The sequence below is a fragment of the Neopsephotus bourkii genome, unplaced genomic scaffold (genome assembly GCF_033783945.1).
Source record: "Neopsephotus bourkii isolate Nb327-2 ecotype Australia unplaced genomic scaffold, CSIRO-AGI_Nbou_v1 NB_318, whole genome shotgun sequence".
NCBI classification, from domain to species: Eukaryota; Metazoa; Chordata; class Aves; order Psittaciformes; family Psittacidae; genus Neopsephotus; species Neopsephotus bourkii.
Genome location: NW_026900826.1, coordinates 5,833,399 through 5,851,218, shown reverse-complemented (window position 1 = coordinate 5,851,218; position 17,820 = coordinate 5,833,399). Strand labels below are relative to the sequence as shown.

At 39.2% G+C, this 17,820-nt stretch overlaps 1 protein-coding gene across 5 annotated transcripts in view; it reads left to right on the top strand.

Moving 5' to 3' along the window:
- The window catches only part of MYO1E (myosin IE), a 114,609-nt gene that overhangs the window by 44,991 nt on the left and 51,798 nt on the right, over positions 1 to 17,820 (top strand). For 3 of the 5 annotated variants that reach the window (XM_061347520.1, XM_061347522.1, XM_061347523.1), the window contains exon 2: positions 16,136 to 16,279. In XM_061347520.1, the coding sequence (XP_061203504.1) occupies positions 16,136 to 16,279 (144 nt within the window). Of the gene's footprint in view, positions 1 to 15,886; positions 15,963 to 16,135; positions 16,280 to 17,197; positions 17,217 to 17,820 lie in introns of those variants that run through there. The other 2 variants (XM_061347521.1, XM_061347524.1) reach the window with 2 other exon arrangements.

Below are 17,820 nucleotides of genomic sequence, written 5' to 3'. Positions count from 1 at the left end.
CTTCCAGTATGATTTTTGGAGTTTGTTCCTTAAATGTTATCTGTACAAATATGTAATCTGAGTTATGCATTTACTGGGTAGTTCTAAACAGGTTTAACCTTGCCCAGACAATGGCTCTGAAATGGTGTGTGTAAACGTTCAAACACTCTCGTGCTCCATTTTAAAGGGCAAATTTTTATGGTAGCGCACATGAAAGGGAAGCTTGCAATGACACACATTGTATAAAGGCAATGATGTTCTATTTTATATTTTACAATAAGGCGATGGAGTTAAACATGGATGTACAAATGTTACCTCCATTCATGAACCTGGTTATATGAAGAAGTTGTTGCTTAAATGTCTGTATATGAATATTGACTTTTAACAGATTAAAGGTTAATTTTAACCTTTATATTACTCCTTAAAATTGCTGTTATGGGCTGTTGGAGAGCTTGAGTGCAATAAAATCTATACACAATTGTGCATTAACACTAAATTGGCAAAACGCCCTGAAGACAAATCTCTGATAGGAATCTATGGAATAGTTGGTGTTAGGTATTGCCTGTATACCACAGACTTTAATTGTGTGTTAAAAGATACGGGAAAGCCATTCTGTCATGCTAGCTCTTTGTGATTTAAAATGAAGAGTATATTTTCAAAGCTGTTGCGAGCACTAACTAAAAGCAGTACAACTACTTTAGAACTGGACTCCAGCATAAAAAACCTACTCTGACAAAATGTTAATTGAATCATCTTTGACACTTGTCTTGAATGGTTTTGTCCCATTTATAGTGCTTTTGCAGAACTATCTTGGGCCATTACTGGCTCATCAATGACTAAATTACTAGTCTTGCTCTCTTTTGAAACTCTGCCTGATGCTCTCCCATGCAAACACTATGTAAATCAACCCTTGCTAAGCATCAAGAATTGACAGGAGCAAACTCCAAAGCAAGGTAGCTGCAGGCTGCCTCCTGTTCTTTCTCACTGTTTTTCATTGGAAACAAAATGATTCCGGCAGGCAGACATTGCACAAGGAGTATGCAGATACACATGTGCATATCTAATGGTCTCATTCTAATCTACAGATTTTAGGGTGCTTTCATTAACTGGGCGAGGCATGCTTAGCTGCACAACATAGTTTTTAATATGGTGGTTCAGATTGACATTTTGTAAGGGAAAGAAAAAGGCACAGACAGAGGGCTGGGATGGTTTAAGATCACATGCCTGATGTGTGATGTGTTTTTCCACTATTGCTTCACTTAGATGATGCATAGAACTGTGCGTGTTCAAGGAACCTTGTAGAAACCCAACTTTTCTCAGTCACTGTGCTTCAAATAAACCCAGGCATGTAATGGCATCAGCAGGGGCTTTGAGAGTGGGAGTGTGAATCCCAAACCTGCCTCAGTATATGACTAATCTTGTAGCTTCAGATCCCACCTCATTTGCTGAAATGTTTTAAAGCATTCCATGCCTTGTGCCTTTATCCCATCTTCCATCATAGTTTTTAAGTCGATATAGCAGGATAGCATGCTGCCCTCAAGTGACCTCGATGGTGTGAATGGCCCACTGCTTACTAACACTGGTCTTACAAGCAGTAGCAGTGCAGGTGGTAGGGAGATGGCATGGCTGTGAGCTGTGTATTCCTGTGTAACTTCACTCCTGGTCTGCAGGTACTTCTAAATGCTAGTGTTTTAACTATGTGTTAAAACCTAACAGTTGCACTAAATTGAATTGAAATCAATAGACATTTGAAATGATAATGAGATTTTACGGTACTGTGTATGAAACATAAAGCTGTAATAGAAACCTGTAAAGTGAGTTATTCATCTACTGTTAAAAAACTAGATGAGGCATTCTAGTGTACAAAGGCTTTTAGATGCATGTTTCAGATTTAAATTTAATACAACCTACAGGAGAGGCATTTTATAATGCTTATTATAAAGAACTTACATATTTTACTCAAGAACAATTTCTACTAGTGTGTTCTTTCTTATTTTGAAAAACCTAAAGAAAAAAGAGGCTTTTGTTATTTAACAGGTGTTTCTAATAGCTTTTGTTAACTGGATATATTAACAATAGAATAATTCTGAAATACTAAAAATTGTATTTTCAATAGCAAAATAGCAAAGACTTGCAGCCTGTTCAGTTGCTGGCAGTCTTTATTCCTTGCTTGTTTAAAGAGAAAGAAAAGAGAAAAGAGCCCAAACCTCCCCAAAACCTGTTGGTGTAATGAGTCTGGTCTTGTTGGATTTGGTCTTACTTGACTTAGTTTTGTTGATATCCTTTTGCGTGTGTTTGTTAAAGGTTACCTTGGAGAGTATTTGAAGCTTCAGTGCTGTAAGCAGTGAGACAAATGTCCTTCATTTCAGTGTGGCAGATTAGGTGGAAAATAAGGTTTCGCTTGGTCTTCAAAAATGTGAAATGTGCAGGCGAGGAGGAAAGCTTTAGATTTGTGAATTATGTCTTTATTTATTTATTTGTTTATTAAACCCCCCCACAGATGCCATATATAAAAACTGATAGGCTGCTTCAGAATACTTTTTCCTTAGTCTCGCAGAGACAAACATTCATAATTGGCCTAAACACTTTCTGTAGAAGCAAGGTGAGAATTGTTTTCTTTGCAACAAATCTTAACTAGGCTTAAGTAAAATTAGCAGAATAGAGCAGGTTGGCAAGTTAATACAGATACCATGGTTCTTTGTTCTTTTCTGATTGGGTGTTCATAATTGGAAGAGTTTTGGTTTTGAAAGCCTCAATGAGTTTCAGTATTTTAAGTGTTGAATAATTCATGCTAAACTTTGTTTATGCATTGTTTATGCCACCAAAGAACCTCAAGGAACTGATTAAAAGAAGACTTAACCACATTCCTGTATTCACAGTTATTCTCTGGTTAGTAATAACATTTAGACACAATGATCTTGGCAAAATCTTAGCTATGTTTACATCAAGACTGGTAGTATGCCAAGCCTCAGCATTACGAGGTATTTCCCATTCCTAGATTATTACTTTTTTAATTCCATGGAAAAATGTTCCAACACACTTAAGTTTGCTTCCAGTGTGTGTTTTTTCTATTTTGGAAGGGCCCTTTTCTTTGTTTTTGGGTTTGTGTGGATGCTATGGCCGAGTGCAGGCAGTTTGACTACAAAATGAGCTGTATATTTATGATGCTGATATTGAATTACAAGGTGTAACTGACTTAAAAATTTTGTCTTTTGCATAATTCTGCAAAATCAGTGATAAAGTTGTGGTGTTTGTGAAACAGCAGCAGTCTAAGCCTCCTGCAGTGCATTCAGAACTGGCATCCCTGCAAAGCATAACTAACTAGCTGATCTTGAGGTCCTTTACAACCCTAACCTATGATTCTATGCCATACAATGTCTGTGACACTGAATCTAATCTGTATCCTGATAGTATCAGTTACTTCCAGCAAATATGTGAAGAGTGCTTGTTTGCAAGTGAACCCGCTTTTTGATATATCTGGTAAAAGCCTATAGTTACGAAGATAGCTAGATATTAAATTAGTTTTCAGTTAGCTTTCTTGCTCAAGTAATAATTTGAATGCTAGATATTAACATTAATCATTCTAATATATATATATATATAAAAACTTGGGGGAAAATCGCTGTTTCTGTGTTAAAAGGTGCTGAGGCGCTGGCATGGGTTGCCCAGAGAAGCTGTGGCTGCCCCATCGCTGGCAGTGTTCAAGGCCAGGTTGGATGGGGCTTTGGGCAGCTGGAGGTGAAAGTTGTGTGGCAGAGGATTGGAACTGGATGAGTTTTCAGGTCCCTTTGAACGCAAACCAGTCTGGGATTCTAGGGTTAAATGACAGTAAGTCAGTTGCTGTATACAAGTTGTATACAGCATGGTGTATTTTTAATGTAGTTTCTTAGAATCATAGAATAGTTAGGGTTGGAAAGGACCTTAAAATCAAGTTCCAACCCCCCTGTCATGGGCAGGGATACCTCACGCTCTAAACCATGTCACCCAAACCATGTCTTCTCAAAGCTGCCCTGGACTGAATAATCAAAACTGGTTTAGAAAATTAGTGCAGTGTCAGATATTAACCTTATAATGTACATGTGAAATATAATCTTGTTATGAGAGTATCTCTGTTATGGGCACTAATTGGGACCTGCTTGCCTTGGTATAGTGTAAATATTAGTTGAAGTAAAAAATCCTGACCGATTGAACAAACCTGTGCATGAAATAGTCTCGTCTGTTAAGGACTTTCATTGTGCATTTGCTAGGTTCCCATTTTTGTATCTTATCTTGGAGTAGCTTACGTCTCCTGTCACCAGGCTGTTCAGAGTTGGAGAAGAATGATCTCTCTGCCCCTGGATGTTTAGGTTTGGCCGTTTCATGGCAAATTGTAAACCTGACTAGGGAGGAAGGGACTGGTAGGGGAATGTGCTTTCTGGGGTGATGGGGGACTCCTGTGAGCTCTAGAAAGAATGTGCTCCTTAAGCTGAAGTGTAGCTGTGTAACCATCCTAAACCCTTATACTGGGTGTAGATAGGAAGCTCTTTGCAGATCAGGCCAGAGATGAAGGGACACCTGGGAAAGTAAAGCAGTATCTGAGTCGCTTCCTACACAGTGCATGAGATTTTTTTGTGTCTGATGTATACAGCTTTTCCCAAGGTTTTACCTTCTGTTGCCTTTTGATAAAAAGGAGCCTTTGGAGAGTTGATGTGAACTTGCAGATTCGGTCCTTTGGAAATGTGTAATGTATTCCTGAGGTGGAGTGCTTAAAGGAGTGCTTGTTTGTATTTATATAATAATTAAACAAGGAAGCATTTGTATCTGCATGCACTGAAATAAATACTAAGGTTGCGTTCTAGAGTTAAAGGTTTAGTCCATGTATTGAGTAGTTGATCTACCCGGTGTCTGAAGTCTAATCTCATTTCTTGCATGAACAGCAAAACATGAAAGCTAATAAAAAGGAGTTTGTGAGTTAAGCCACATATGCCTTACCACCCAGGTGTTGGCTCCACTGTAGGTGAGTGAACACCACCTCCTGATCCTTTCCCCTGTTGCTGTGAGTCAGTACTGCTGAGGTAAACAGGAAGCTGCTGTAGCCCTTCAGCTTTTACTCTCTTTACTCAGCACTCTGTGAAATTAAAATAAACATAGAAAGCAATTTTTACATTGGAACCTCCGCACTTCGGAGCTCCTGCTGCCCACCCAAACAAGCTCCTCCTGTTGGTCAGCAGTGAGGGGAGGTGACGGGTCACATGTGAAACGTGGATGTTTTGGAGGAGGGTGGACCTCTCCTGCTTCTCCCTGAGTGCAATAACAGCTTTTCAGCTCTTCACTGCATGTCCCACCTCCCACTGCCAAGCTGTGCAGCACTGCAGGACTGTGGCTCCAAGGGCTCTCCCTGTTCCAGTTGTCCCCCCAGTGAAGTGACCTGTGTAGAAATCAAGTTACCCGAGCTCTCTGTCTAAACGCAGTCCAAGGGCAGATTATGCAGACTTTTAATCCAACATAAAAAGTGGCTTCTTAAAGGCACCTGATTGGGAAAATCTCAAGTAAACCTAACAGTTATGCCTTTAAATTCTGCAAGCAGGACTTTGGTAAATGAACTCCGTATCATGGGACAGCACCCTGGTACAACATGGCAGTGATTGCCTTGTATTGCCCTTCTCATTCCAGTTGAAAAAACACTGCATATGGCAGGGCAGGTCCCATTTATACCAGTTGGGAAGATCAAAGCTAATATTCGAATAAAATGTTAATTTGAAGCCAGTGACAATTCCAGTGCCCATGTTAAGAAATAAGCATGACTGCATGTCTGTCTTTTGGCATCTTGGCAGTTAAATGTTCTGACTCTGAGCAGAGTTTTGTGGTGTCAGCACAAAGGTGCTTTTTGGTACATACTGTTAAAAACTAATCTTGGCCACAGTTATCTGCTGTGTTGCAGCTTTTGCTGTTTTATTATGCCTATTACAATAAAGTGTTTTTCTTTATCCTGAACTGCTACAGACATGTGACTACATGACAGTCTCAAAAAAAAAAAAAAAAAGTCTATATTCCTTCTGGTTTATAAAGTTCAGAAAATGGCTGTATGTATACCTGAAAGAAAAAGTTAAAAAACCCCAACTCAGCTGTTGTATTTCTAAATTCACATGTGATTCAGGGGGATAATTTAGCTAATGTGCTCGTTTTTTGTAAATCAGTCTTTCTTTTTTTTTTTTGTGGTATTGCCACATACTTGGGATCATGGAGTCCCAGGTTTGAAGGGACCTTAAGGATCATCTGGTCCAGCCTTCCTAGGCAAGACATGGCCCAGACGAGATGCCCCAGCACCCTGTCCAACTGAATCTGGTGTTCAGCCAGAATCTCCCCAGTGCTAACTTGTGCCCATTACCGCATATCTTTTTTTATATGACTCCTTCTAAAAAGGGAGTCTCCATCTTCCTTGTAGCCAGTCTCCCCCTGAGCCTCCTTTTCCCAAGGCTGAACAAACCCAGTTTGCTCAGCCTTTCCTCATGTGACAGGCTTCCTAGTACCTGGATCATCTTTGTGTCCCTTTCCTGGACCACTTCCAGCCAGCCCCCGTCTTTTCTGTATGGTGGGGACCAAAAAATGCAGTATTCCAGGTGGGGCCTGAGAAGTGCAAAGTAGAGTGGGTTTTTGTAGATCATGGCGATAAGGTCTCCCCCTAGCTTTCTTCCCTCCAGGGTGTTGGCTTAAAAGCATCTAGTTAGACATTCTTGGTTAAAAACAACAGTAATAAAACAAGGTCCATGTGAATTTCTATAAGGTGCCCAGCCTGTTATGTTCCTGTTCACAATCCTTTAGCAATTGATGAGATGAAGACAAACACACCAGACAAAGTAATTTGTTGAGAAGAAAATAATAAAGTTTCATGTGCAGAATATAATGTTCCTTTTTGCTGCTGGAGTGTGTTAGTGCATTACTTTGGAATTAAATTGGTTTATATCTAGAGGTCTTAGGAATATGTGCTAAGCAAATGAAACAACAGCAGAAAGTAGGTTTGGGGTGATAGACAAAGGTTAATGAAACTGGCATGTTGGGGCTTAGATGTTTTTGTGTTTTAATTAAATGTCTAAACCATCCAAAAATAATCCATTTATTAAGATTGTTTCAGTTTCTTTACATGTTTGGGAAAGATAATTTTGGTCTTTCTAAAACAATCTAATATTTAAAAATGCATTGTCTGTGTATGAAAGCTGGCACACTGTATTAAAACTATTTTTTAAGAGCTTTTTATATTGGACTTGTCAGGCAGTGAAAATGGTGTTTGTAGATGAGAGTTCAGTACCTGAGAGCCTTACAAAAGGCATATTGTGTTAAAAAATTAGGATGCATAAAAATGATACAAACTATAACACTGAACTTGTTACACTGCAGTTGCAGTTCCTCCTTCTCTAGGAGGTACAGTGGGCAGAGTTTTGAAAACAGGATAGATCTCCATCTGGGGCTGAGTAGTAAAGGTCAGCACGGGGTTAGAAAGGCTGTCATAAATAGTTGTTTGGTGACATTTGGGATTGTGATTCATGCAGATCACCTCCCCTCCATCAGTTATCTCTCAGTGCAGGGAGACTGTGAAAAGCAGGCAACCTGGTGGGAGGGAAGAGGCTGGGCTCCCTCGGGCCACCCTGCCCAGACATGGGGCTGCTGTCCAGACTGCCTTCCAATTTACAGGCTGCTTAGGTGTTCTTGCATGCATGAACTGTTGTGCTGTTAGTGAACCGGGTCACAAAATGCTGCTTCATCAGGCTACGGATTGAAAACTAATCACTGGATTTTAATCATTCTGATTTCATGAAGCTTGGTCAATTAAGTAGTATTTTCAATGGGAAAAATAGAGCATCTTGTATGTGTACTATTGCAGAACAGAAAAAAAAAACACCCCACAAACCTGAAAGCCTTAGAAACCTGGGGAGATGTAGTGTGTTAAAAAGTGTAGAAATCTATTATGATCTTAATGAAAAAGTTGAAGTCTTACTGGTAGATACATAGTTCTTAGTAAATGTCTTAAATACTGAAAATATATAGACTGTAATTTTATTACATAAGGTTTTCCTTTGACAATGTTATTTCAATAAAACTAGTTGGTGAAAAGTAAATATTTTATCACAAGAGAATACCATTACAGTTTTCTATTAAATTCAGGGAAAGATTGAAAACTGATAGTTTGGAATCTCCTTTTTCTCACACTGATTACTGGTGGTATTGAGCGTGTTTTTCAAAGATAAGTCAGAGTTCATTGGGGTGTAAGGAAAATATGAGCTATTATAAGTATTTTCCTGTAGAATATAGTATCTTCCTGTTTATAATTAAAACATTAAATTCATTACATAAACAATTGTTATTGGGAATGAGCTATTTTTAGTAATTTAAAGTGTTACTGACTTCATTGGAACTTGATCCAGTAGATGCAAAGTGGATTTGTGGTGACTGATACTCTTTGATTACAGTGAATAGTAACTAAATGGGGTTTTAATATGAGTAGTTTTATTCCTTAGAAATTCTCTCAGGTCAGTGTCTCAGCAGTATCACTCGTCAGAGGAAACCTTTGTTTTACCATGGAAACAAAAGGGTCAGTAGAAGGGGGAAAGGAAGAGCAACTTTCAACTGCTCTTCATGTGCAGTCATATGAAGAAGGCAGTGACTGAACAGAAAGGAATTCACTGGGGTGATTGTGGCTTCAGCATGGGTTGCTGCTAAAGTTTGGATTCCAAAAGCTGGGAGACAGGGCAGGGAAATGAGTGCTGACATCAGCTAGAACAGGACATGGCTGGGATGGCATTGTTGTAATATGCCACGGGTTTTCCTTTCTCAAAAAACTTAAGCTGGCACCAATATAGTATGTACCACACAGCATCAAAACGTCTTCAGCAGTGTGTGTGTGAGACACTGGTCCATGCGCAGAGCTTCTGAGTCACGCTGTTCTAAGGTTCCTATCTCTGGAAACCAGATGGTAAGCTCCCAGTTGACTTCAGTTTCTTATTTATTTTCAGGATGATCAAGAAAAAACAATTTCAGTCTGATGCTGTAGGAGAGGCAGTGGCATCTTCTCTGAATTGACTGATTGAGGTTTTTAAACTACACACGTCTATTAAAGACCATAATAATACTTTTTGTGAACGTGATGCCCAGAGGAAGACTCAGAATAAATTTGGCATATACAGATTGTTTTCTGTTGTTTAAAACAAACAAACACAGGTCTTGTTCCCAGAGGTGTGGAGGAGACTGGGGCATTGTAGCTGTGGAAGATTTGGCCTCCGAGATCCCACTTACTGTGTAGGTTTTTTGGGGTAGTGATATGCAAATAATCTCCGCATTTCTTTTCCAGGTAGATAGTAGGAGGAGGAACCAGCAACTATCCCTTTTTTTTTTGTAATGACAGTGAAAGAGAGAAGAAAAAGTTCACATACACATATATGCCCATACATTGTACAGCTGCCAAATGAATTCTGAGACTCAGTGGAACTGTGATAGCAAGTTTGAGTGAAAATGTACAGCATTTTGTACTGTTACATGTAAGGTGTCTGATTGCACAAATGCTTTGAAACCTATTTTTAGTGGGGAAGAATGACAGGTACAAAAGCTTTATTATACATTTTGGACTGATAAAGCCAAGGCAAAACTTGTTTGTAATTGTTTTCTTGTGTGTTTTTAACTTGCACAATATGTATATACAGATGCAAACTGCATATGTAATTTACAGATCAAGAGTTAATGTGCATGGATGCTGCTCTGTGAAACAACTGAAATGGGGTGGTGTGTATGTGTATTTACATATATATATATGTAAATAAGCTCATTGTCTAAATGCTGCTATTGTAAGGCCTATCTTTAATCTGCCACAGCCATGGGAAATTTTGGCTATTCATGCCATGAGGGACCAGTCAAACTTAGACTAGCTCTGGAGCCTGCTCAGAGGCTAATGTCTAAGAGCAAGTCAACCATATTAAGTAAGTAGCTGACAGTATTGCATTTCCTTGAGAAGGTTATTTCTTGGAACATCAGGCCACATCCATCCAAAAAGCTGTGGGGTAAGAAAGCATGAATTTATACAGTTCATTAACTGCTTTCTGGTATCTGCCCACTGTCTTTGTAAATTGTATCAAAAACTTACCCATGCTAGCACAGTCTGCTCTTCAGCTCATTCCCATCCTTATTTTGTTGTGTTGAGTAGCTTTGCATTATTCTTTAAAATAACTTTTAAAAGATAATAGTGAAAGTTAATACTGATGCAGTACATGGTCCTCACAGTCAAACACTGAGGTAACTTTTATTTTGGTAATGTTCTGTTATTTATCTTACAGGAATGCTGATGTCTTTCCTGACTCCTGAAAATGATAGTGACGTGGTTTAGTGGTGGACTGGGCAGTCCTGGGTTGGACTCGTTGTTCTTAAAGGTCTTTTCTAACAGATTTGATGCTGTGAGCATGATGTGTATACCCTGTGGACATCTCACATTTCCGTAACAAGCATGCATTTGCTGTTCAGATAAGCAGGTTCCAGTTTCTGTCTCGTCCCCTCCTCCTGGCCCTGACTGTGTTGGTGGCAGGGAGGGAGAGTCATGGCTGCTCCCTGCTCCAGAGCCCAGGACAGGTGGTGATGGCTGGGATGTCTCACTTAATACCTGCCTCACGTTAAATTTAGGTAATTTGCCTTTTGTCTGTCTGTTGTTTGCTTCTGCTGTCTTCCTTTAATATCCTTTTTGAAATATGGGCAGATGATTGCACCCACTTATCTCTAGTTTTCCTAGCCTCAGAACTATTCTCACGAGAGCTATTTAGGAGCACTTTTGTCTACTATGGTTTCTCGGTTTTGATTATCCTAGAGGCGGACCAAAATTCACCTTAAGTATTTCTGCTGAGAACAGCAAACTTTCACTTCATAGATTTATGTGAAAGATTCCTGTAAGCGGATTGCAAAGTTTGCTGTTTTGATGGATGATGTCAGTGCAAGAAGTTGGTTGCGCTTTGTTTTTTTGTTTGTTTGCTCGTTGGTTTGGTTTTGGGTGTTGTTTTTTTTTTTTGCTTCTTGTTAGATGGAAAAACTGATACGAGTTACTCATGTATGAGACTAGTGATATGTCTCTATTAGCACTCTACACCTACATATGTCAGGGGTAGAGTAAATGGTGTGCAGCGTTTTCGGTTTTGTATGGCTGTGTATCATTTAGTATTGTATTCATAAAACTAATCGGAGTAGAAAGACACATGCCTTCAAAACTACAATGATTTAATGCAATAGTACTCTGTCATAGCTGAAATGGGGGAAAAAAAGGTTGTGCTTATAATTATTTGACACTCTTACTCCCTTGTGGAGGCTGAGAATCACTTCTGATGAAGGATTGATGTTTGACACTGAAAAAAGCTGTCAGGGGTTCAGGATGGCAATTTTTGTGGGAGCTAAAAATCATTATTTATGGCATGTAGGTTGCTGTAGTGCAGACAGAGTTCTGATGGAGAAAGAAAGCTCTTTCTCAGGGGCAGAATACAGTCTCTTCTGACCCCTTGTTTTTAGTGCCTTATTTTTAGACCTACTATTTTAAAATAGTTTTTTAGTACTTGAGTTTTTAATAGCTTGAAATACAAAAAATATTTGCTTTTTTTTTTCCAGTTAAGAGAAAACCCTGTTGTGACACAGTGTGACTAAACCTTTTTATAGCCACATCAAAGACATGTTGCTTAGGATAATGCAAAAGTATGCAAACATTTATAAAGGCAAAAATAAGAAACTGGCAGTTGCTATTGTAACAGAAGGTGAGGGGCAGCAAAAAAAAAGTTCTGTAAATAAATATCTCATTGATATTATTAATTCCAAACAAAACAATAATATGCTTTAACCATATCGTACCAAAAGTAGTACAGAAAGTATAGAGAGCATTTAGTACATAGCAAGTATTTTCCATCCCTCTCTTGGTATTAATGTAGCAATTGTCTTAATTTGTCAACAAGTGGGTGTTAAGGGAGATTTACAAAGTGAGAGTGGAATCAAGTTTTTATGTTCTTTAGAGTCTTGATTGTTGTGATGCTGAAGGTAAGAAAGTTGTTGAAATGGTGGGGACACTGCTGCCTAGTCTAGCCAGGTGGGAACTGTATGGGCTGCTGAAGCAGTATGGCTCAGAAACAGTAGGCTCCTAGCTCTCAGGGTCATCTTGTGACTCATAAATATTATTATTAGTCAGTGCAAAGCAGATCTGATTCTGAGCCTAAAACAGCAACCAAATGAATAATAACAGCTGACAGGCATGCGGCATACGCCTTTAATTCCAGCTTCACCAGCCCAGCCTCCGTTCCCTGTGCAATGTCAGGTGGTTGGAAGCTCAGGAAGAGCCTGAGGGAGGCCTGGCAGCCAGGTTGTTCAACTCCCCTGTTTCCACTTCTGTGGCTTTTAGCTGCCTATTGATGCGTTTTTTGTATTTTCCCTAAGCTGCCAAGCTCATCTTTTCTCAGCTGCTTAGGCATTGTTAGTGCTGACACAGAGACTTTGATTTGCTGACTTACTGCATGGGTAGATCACATCTTTCACTGGGAAAACCAAAGAGAAGCCAAGTTGCTATTTGCTGACATCTGAGCTGCATGGCTGGGCCCAGGGATGAGCCGCAAGTTCAGAGCCTGGATCTGCCTGTGCCACAGGGGAGCTCTGCTGGAGTTTTGAGTCCTCAATGTGGTTAGTGCTGACATGGGGGTGTGGGGCATCTCCACTGGCCCTTGTTCTGCTGGCTCTGAAGTTCCTGGTCAGTCCCAGGAGACAGTCCCTGGAGCAGGTGCAGAGTAGTGGCAGGGAAAGCGTGTTGTGTGAACAGAAGGCAATCAGAGCCAAGTGAGTTAGTCTGAGCCCTCCCTGCAAAGCAGGTTCAAGTTAAGGCAGACACCTTAACTTGTTCAGGTGTAAATTGTATCCAGACCAGAATGCTGCATTCATATGTGGATGGTAGGAAGCTCTAGCTAAAATAAAGGTTAAGTTTTCAAGAAATATGCAGTAAGAACAAATCATTAGTGTTTGACATGTGGGCAATTGAAAAGTATTTTACTTTTTAAGTATATATCCTTGGTTTTTAGGAAATGTACAGCCTGAAGAAATATGAAGAGTTGCTTTTGCAACTGCTATGATGTGGAGGGTTATTTTTTTAGGTTATTTATGCATGACAGGAAGAGATTTTCTATAGGAAGAGGTTTTTTGGGGTTTTTTTGTTTGGTTGGTTTTTATTTCAAAACTATTACAAAACAATAAACTGTTGTCTGGGCATGGTTAAAGCACCATTTGGAAGTGACTGAAGTGAATAAATTCAGGTTAGACTCTGTAGTCATCACTTATGCTTGGAAGAGCAAGAACTTGGGGGTGTCCTGTGGAAAGAGCACACTCTCTGTTTTGTTGCCCAGACCAAGGAGGTGCTAACTGCTGTGTTTGGCCATCCTGCTGGTCTTGGGTTCTCACGGAGAGTGAGAGCAACACTTAACCACAGATTAATTTAGAACTACTCAAGGTTGGGCTTATTTCTAGATCCTATGGAGAAGTCTCACAACGATTTGGTGGTGATTTGCTGCTGTTTTGTATATTTGCATGTAAAGCCGTGTTGTAAAGGAATTAAAGTAGTTCCAAACTGCTCATGGAAACTGCCATTTAAAATGTGGTAAAATACTAATGTGACCAACTTAGTGCCACTGCTGTCAGCTGTCTTCCATGCTGTTGCTTTTTTGGATATTTGGGTTGCTGCCTTTTTATTAAATCTCTCTTCATCCCTTTCCATTTGACTGCATGTGATACTGTAGCACACAGATTTGATTACATCTGCATATTAAAGCAGTGCCTAAATGCTGGGGAGAGCTGCTTCCAGGGCAAGCTGAGCTGCCCCCTCTTGTTTGCTTGCTGGCTTGTTGCTTTTAGGGAAGAACCCTTTGGCCTGGTAGCATGTGTGGCTTAATCACTGTCAACAACAGTCCCTGACTTTTGTAAAGCTTGCTGTTTTGCAAGCTGTGTGCACATTTTCCATCTGTCCCATGGCTTTGTGAGCTTTGTGTCTCATTTCTTACACATTTTCTGTAGCTTACGCTATTATCTGATACTAAACCACATTCTGTATAGCTTTGTAAAGAATGCAGTTCTTTGTATTTATTTTGATACCATACCTTTTTGTCCACCCTGCCAGTTCCTTTTTCCAAAATGCAGTTTCATAAATAGCTGATGAGAACACTGAAGGAAATGATGCTTCTCTGTTGGACTTCTCTTTCCTCCAATAACCTGATCTTCCAACTGATTTCTTCAGTCACATGTTTCATAACAATTTCCAGAAATTAATTGGTTCCTTCATTTTCTCAGTGCCTTCAGCTCACTGCTTCCATTGTACAAATGTAAAATCGACAAGGCTCATGCAAACTCAGCTAGTTTGACTGCTATTTTACTGTAGCTCATGTAAGAAAATTGCTGAGATTGTGTCTTTTCAAGTGTATTTACCTCCTCTGTATTGAACTTAAAGGCATTCTTTTAATTCAAGTTTGCAACTGTTCTTGTGTTAGCAGTGACTGAGATCTGGCTGTAGCAGTGGCTGGAGACTTTATGGAAGACATATATAAAGTCTACGGTTCTGCCTGCAGTAATAAGATGGGTCTGGCTTTAGTGCAAGCTACTTTAACTTGAGCTAAAAATCGAGTTGGTCCTTGGCTTTGCTGTCGGTTGAGATGAGGCTAACCCATAGGCCTGACTACATTTGCTAATATGTTATGCATTAGATCTGTTTCTTCATTAGCTTTTGTCAGGTTTTCACCCTGTTAGATGCAGTGAAGTTTGTGGGAAAATGTAGTCTGAAACTAGCTTGATGAATGCTTCCAGCCAGCCCAGCTTAAAGTAAGAAACATGTGCTCCCCTGAGTCCATTTGTTGTTCCTACTCCTGTGCCTGATCTTGGTACAAGTGCTTGACTGTTTACATGAGGGAACAGTATGGCAGATGAGCTTTTGTGTTGGTACAGTTGGAAAGGTCATGTACTAATGCACAAGTGTGCACCTAAGTTGCTGATGTCCCATTTTGAAATACTGGAGTGAAGCCAAAGTGTTCAGAGTACCTACATTTTCTTAGTTTGTCTGTAAAATAATGCGGAATTTTATTCTGCCAACTTCTTTACACTAATAATTTGTGTGTATTCAGACAAATATTAGTTGCTCCCATAACATACATGAGAGCAGCATGGATAAATCACATTGTTTGAAATTGTGGTATTAAAAAATGAGGGGAATACATGGAATTTTCATTTTATTTGCCACATTTTTCTTGACAGTGCACACAGCTCCTCAGTGTAAAACGTGTTAATTCCAGCATTGCATAAAAAAAAGGGGCATAAAAAGGCAAGAGGGCAGAACTCCAATAGCATCATCTGCTAGGCTATAGCACATAGGTTTGGGTTTGGAGAGCAAGTTTATAGCTGAATTAATAGCATTGATCTAGACTGGATTAAAATTTTGTTTCTGGGTGTATCTACAGAATGTAAAGACTGTTCAGATCAGCTGGAAGAAAAAGATTCTGATTTCAAGTGGTACAGCTTGAAATGTCACGTTTTCAGTAGCGTTCTGAAATAGTAGTCTCTAAGTGCAGAGAGAGAATATCTGTTTAGATGTCAGTTGAGCGTGGTGACTAACGGATCAAAAGGGACTGTTAAGGCTTGTAATTGACAAGCTGCATAACCTCATCTGCAGAACATCGCTGTATACTTACTGCGTCAGGCTCATGGCTTCCGCTTGTCTTACAGCATATGTGCAGGTTTGACTTCAAAGACTGTAAAGGGTAGTGAATCAATTCTGGTGGTGGTAATTGTCCTCGCTACTAATAGTTGCACCATAGGAGTGTAATTTTTGCATCCTCAGCTTCCAGTAGTAGGAAAAATGTGGGTTTTTTTTTTCTGCTAGGTTTAGCAATGTCTGCCCTTCTGTGTGTAGACATTCACAAAACCATGGTATGACCTTCAGATTTTTGAGAGCAGTGCAATTATTCAGTAGTTTGGAGGTAAGTCATATGACATCATTTATGCATGCTTTTATAAAATCCCTGGATCAAGAACTGGCAATCATTGAAAGAAAAACATTTTGGAAATGGAAATCTGAATAGGTGGTTTTCAGTTATTTAATGCTAATGAGAAACATAATAACATTTTTGATGCTTACTGTGCTTTCTTACAGGGCAGCAAAGGGCACTACAGGTATCATTGGCAGAGCCACAATGTCAAGCACAGTGGAGTGGATGATATGGTCCTTCTTTCCAAAATCACAGAGGATTCCATAGTGGAGAACCTGAAGAAGCGATACATGGATGATTATATTTTTGTATCCTTTATAGTGTTACTTTTAGAGGGGCCCTGTCAACTTGCTGAGCCAATGTGAAACTAATTATATGCATGTGTAAACTGATTACTCAAAGATGCTATGTGTTTAATGTGACAATTCATGCGAGATTACACAAAATGCTTTTGTAAACTGAGCTAATTATGAGGGTTGAAATTAAGATATGAAAAGTTATTTTAAGGTATTCTTCTTCATACTTGGAATAGTTTTTGTTGTCATTGAAGATATGTCTGTAGCTCTGTTACATTTACATATCCATGTGACCCCTGAAGCCACTGCAGTAATACTATTCCTAAGAGGAAGAATTAGTAGGTTTAAGGTGTATATATGAGTTGATACCATGTTGTCCTTTATACTTAAATTCTAATGCTTTCAAAGTAGCATTTCTTCTGAGACATAATCCCATTTACAATTTATTCTGTTATTGCTAATACTGTGAATCATGGGCTGATGGAAACAGCTGACCATCTGAACATCTGTAAATCTACAGTGTTCAAGCTTAATTTTTTTCTATGATTAATGAAAGAAGATGATTTAAATACCTGAACGTAGAACCCAGCCTGAATGTAGAACCCAACCTGAACATAGAACCCAATGAGGAAAATGTATTTCAGCACCAAAGGGTTGCTTTTTTAAATTTTAAGTTTCTTATGAAAGCAGTTTCTTGAGATAAGAATAATCACTGTGTCATTGTAGCTTTCACAGTGTAACATGAGCTGCGATAATAAGTCTGGTAAGCACTAGTCAATATGATTATATACTGGAAAATACATAATCTTCTGCTGTAGCCAGATTTTCATACTTGCTAGGATGGAATAATGGGGAGTAGGTTCCTTGAAGAGTTTAAACTTTTTTTTAGCAGAAAGGGAAGGAAATATAACATCTCCTGGCTTTTTCCATACCTTCAGATGGTTAAGAGCTAAGTAGCAGCTTGGTTTATTGAGGACTGATAGAGGAAAATAATTTTGCAGTTGTGCTAACATTTCCATCCCGAACCGCAGAGGTTTTTAATATGTGTGTGCACATGGGTTTGGATTCTTTGTTCAAGAAACTATCACACCATTATTACATTGGCATTGCAGAAACATGATAAAGTTGTGCAGTATTTGTCAAACTGTAGTACTGAGGTAAACTATGGTGCTCTTCCTCTTAGTAACATGAGCGCTTTGTCCCTGTGGAACATTGCATCTTCCATGCAGTAAATTCGCAAAGTCTTTGGCGCTCTGTGCCAAAGAAGTGGTTTTGTGCTTTTTTTCTATAAGACAAGTGACATTTAACGTGGAGATGGTCTTTGTACTGAAGCAGGAGTAAGAATGTTTTCCAAGGGGGCTTGTGGTCACATGAATGATCAGAGTCTTCTTGTAAAGCGTTTTATAATTCTTTTGTGTATGGAGAAAAGACTCCTTTTGCAGTTCTGCAAAGGCTTTTCATTCTAGAATGGACATAATCTCTTGAATCTTTCAATTGTTTTGTGTGTCCACACATGAATGAACATTTCTCTGTGCTGTGTTGCGTAGAGATTA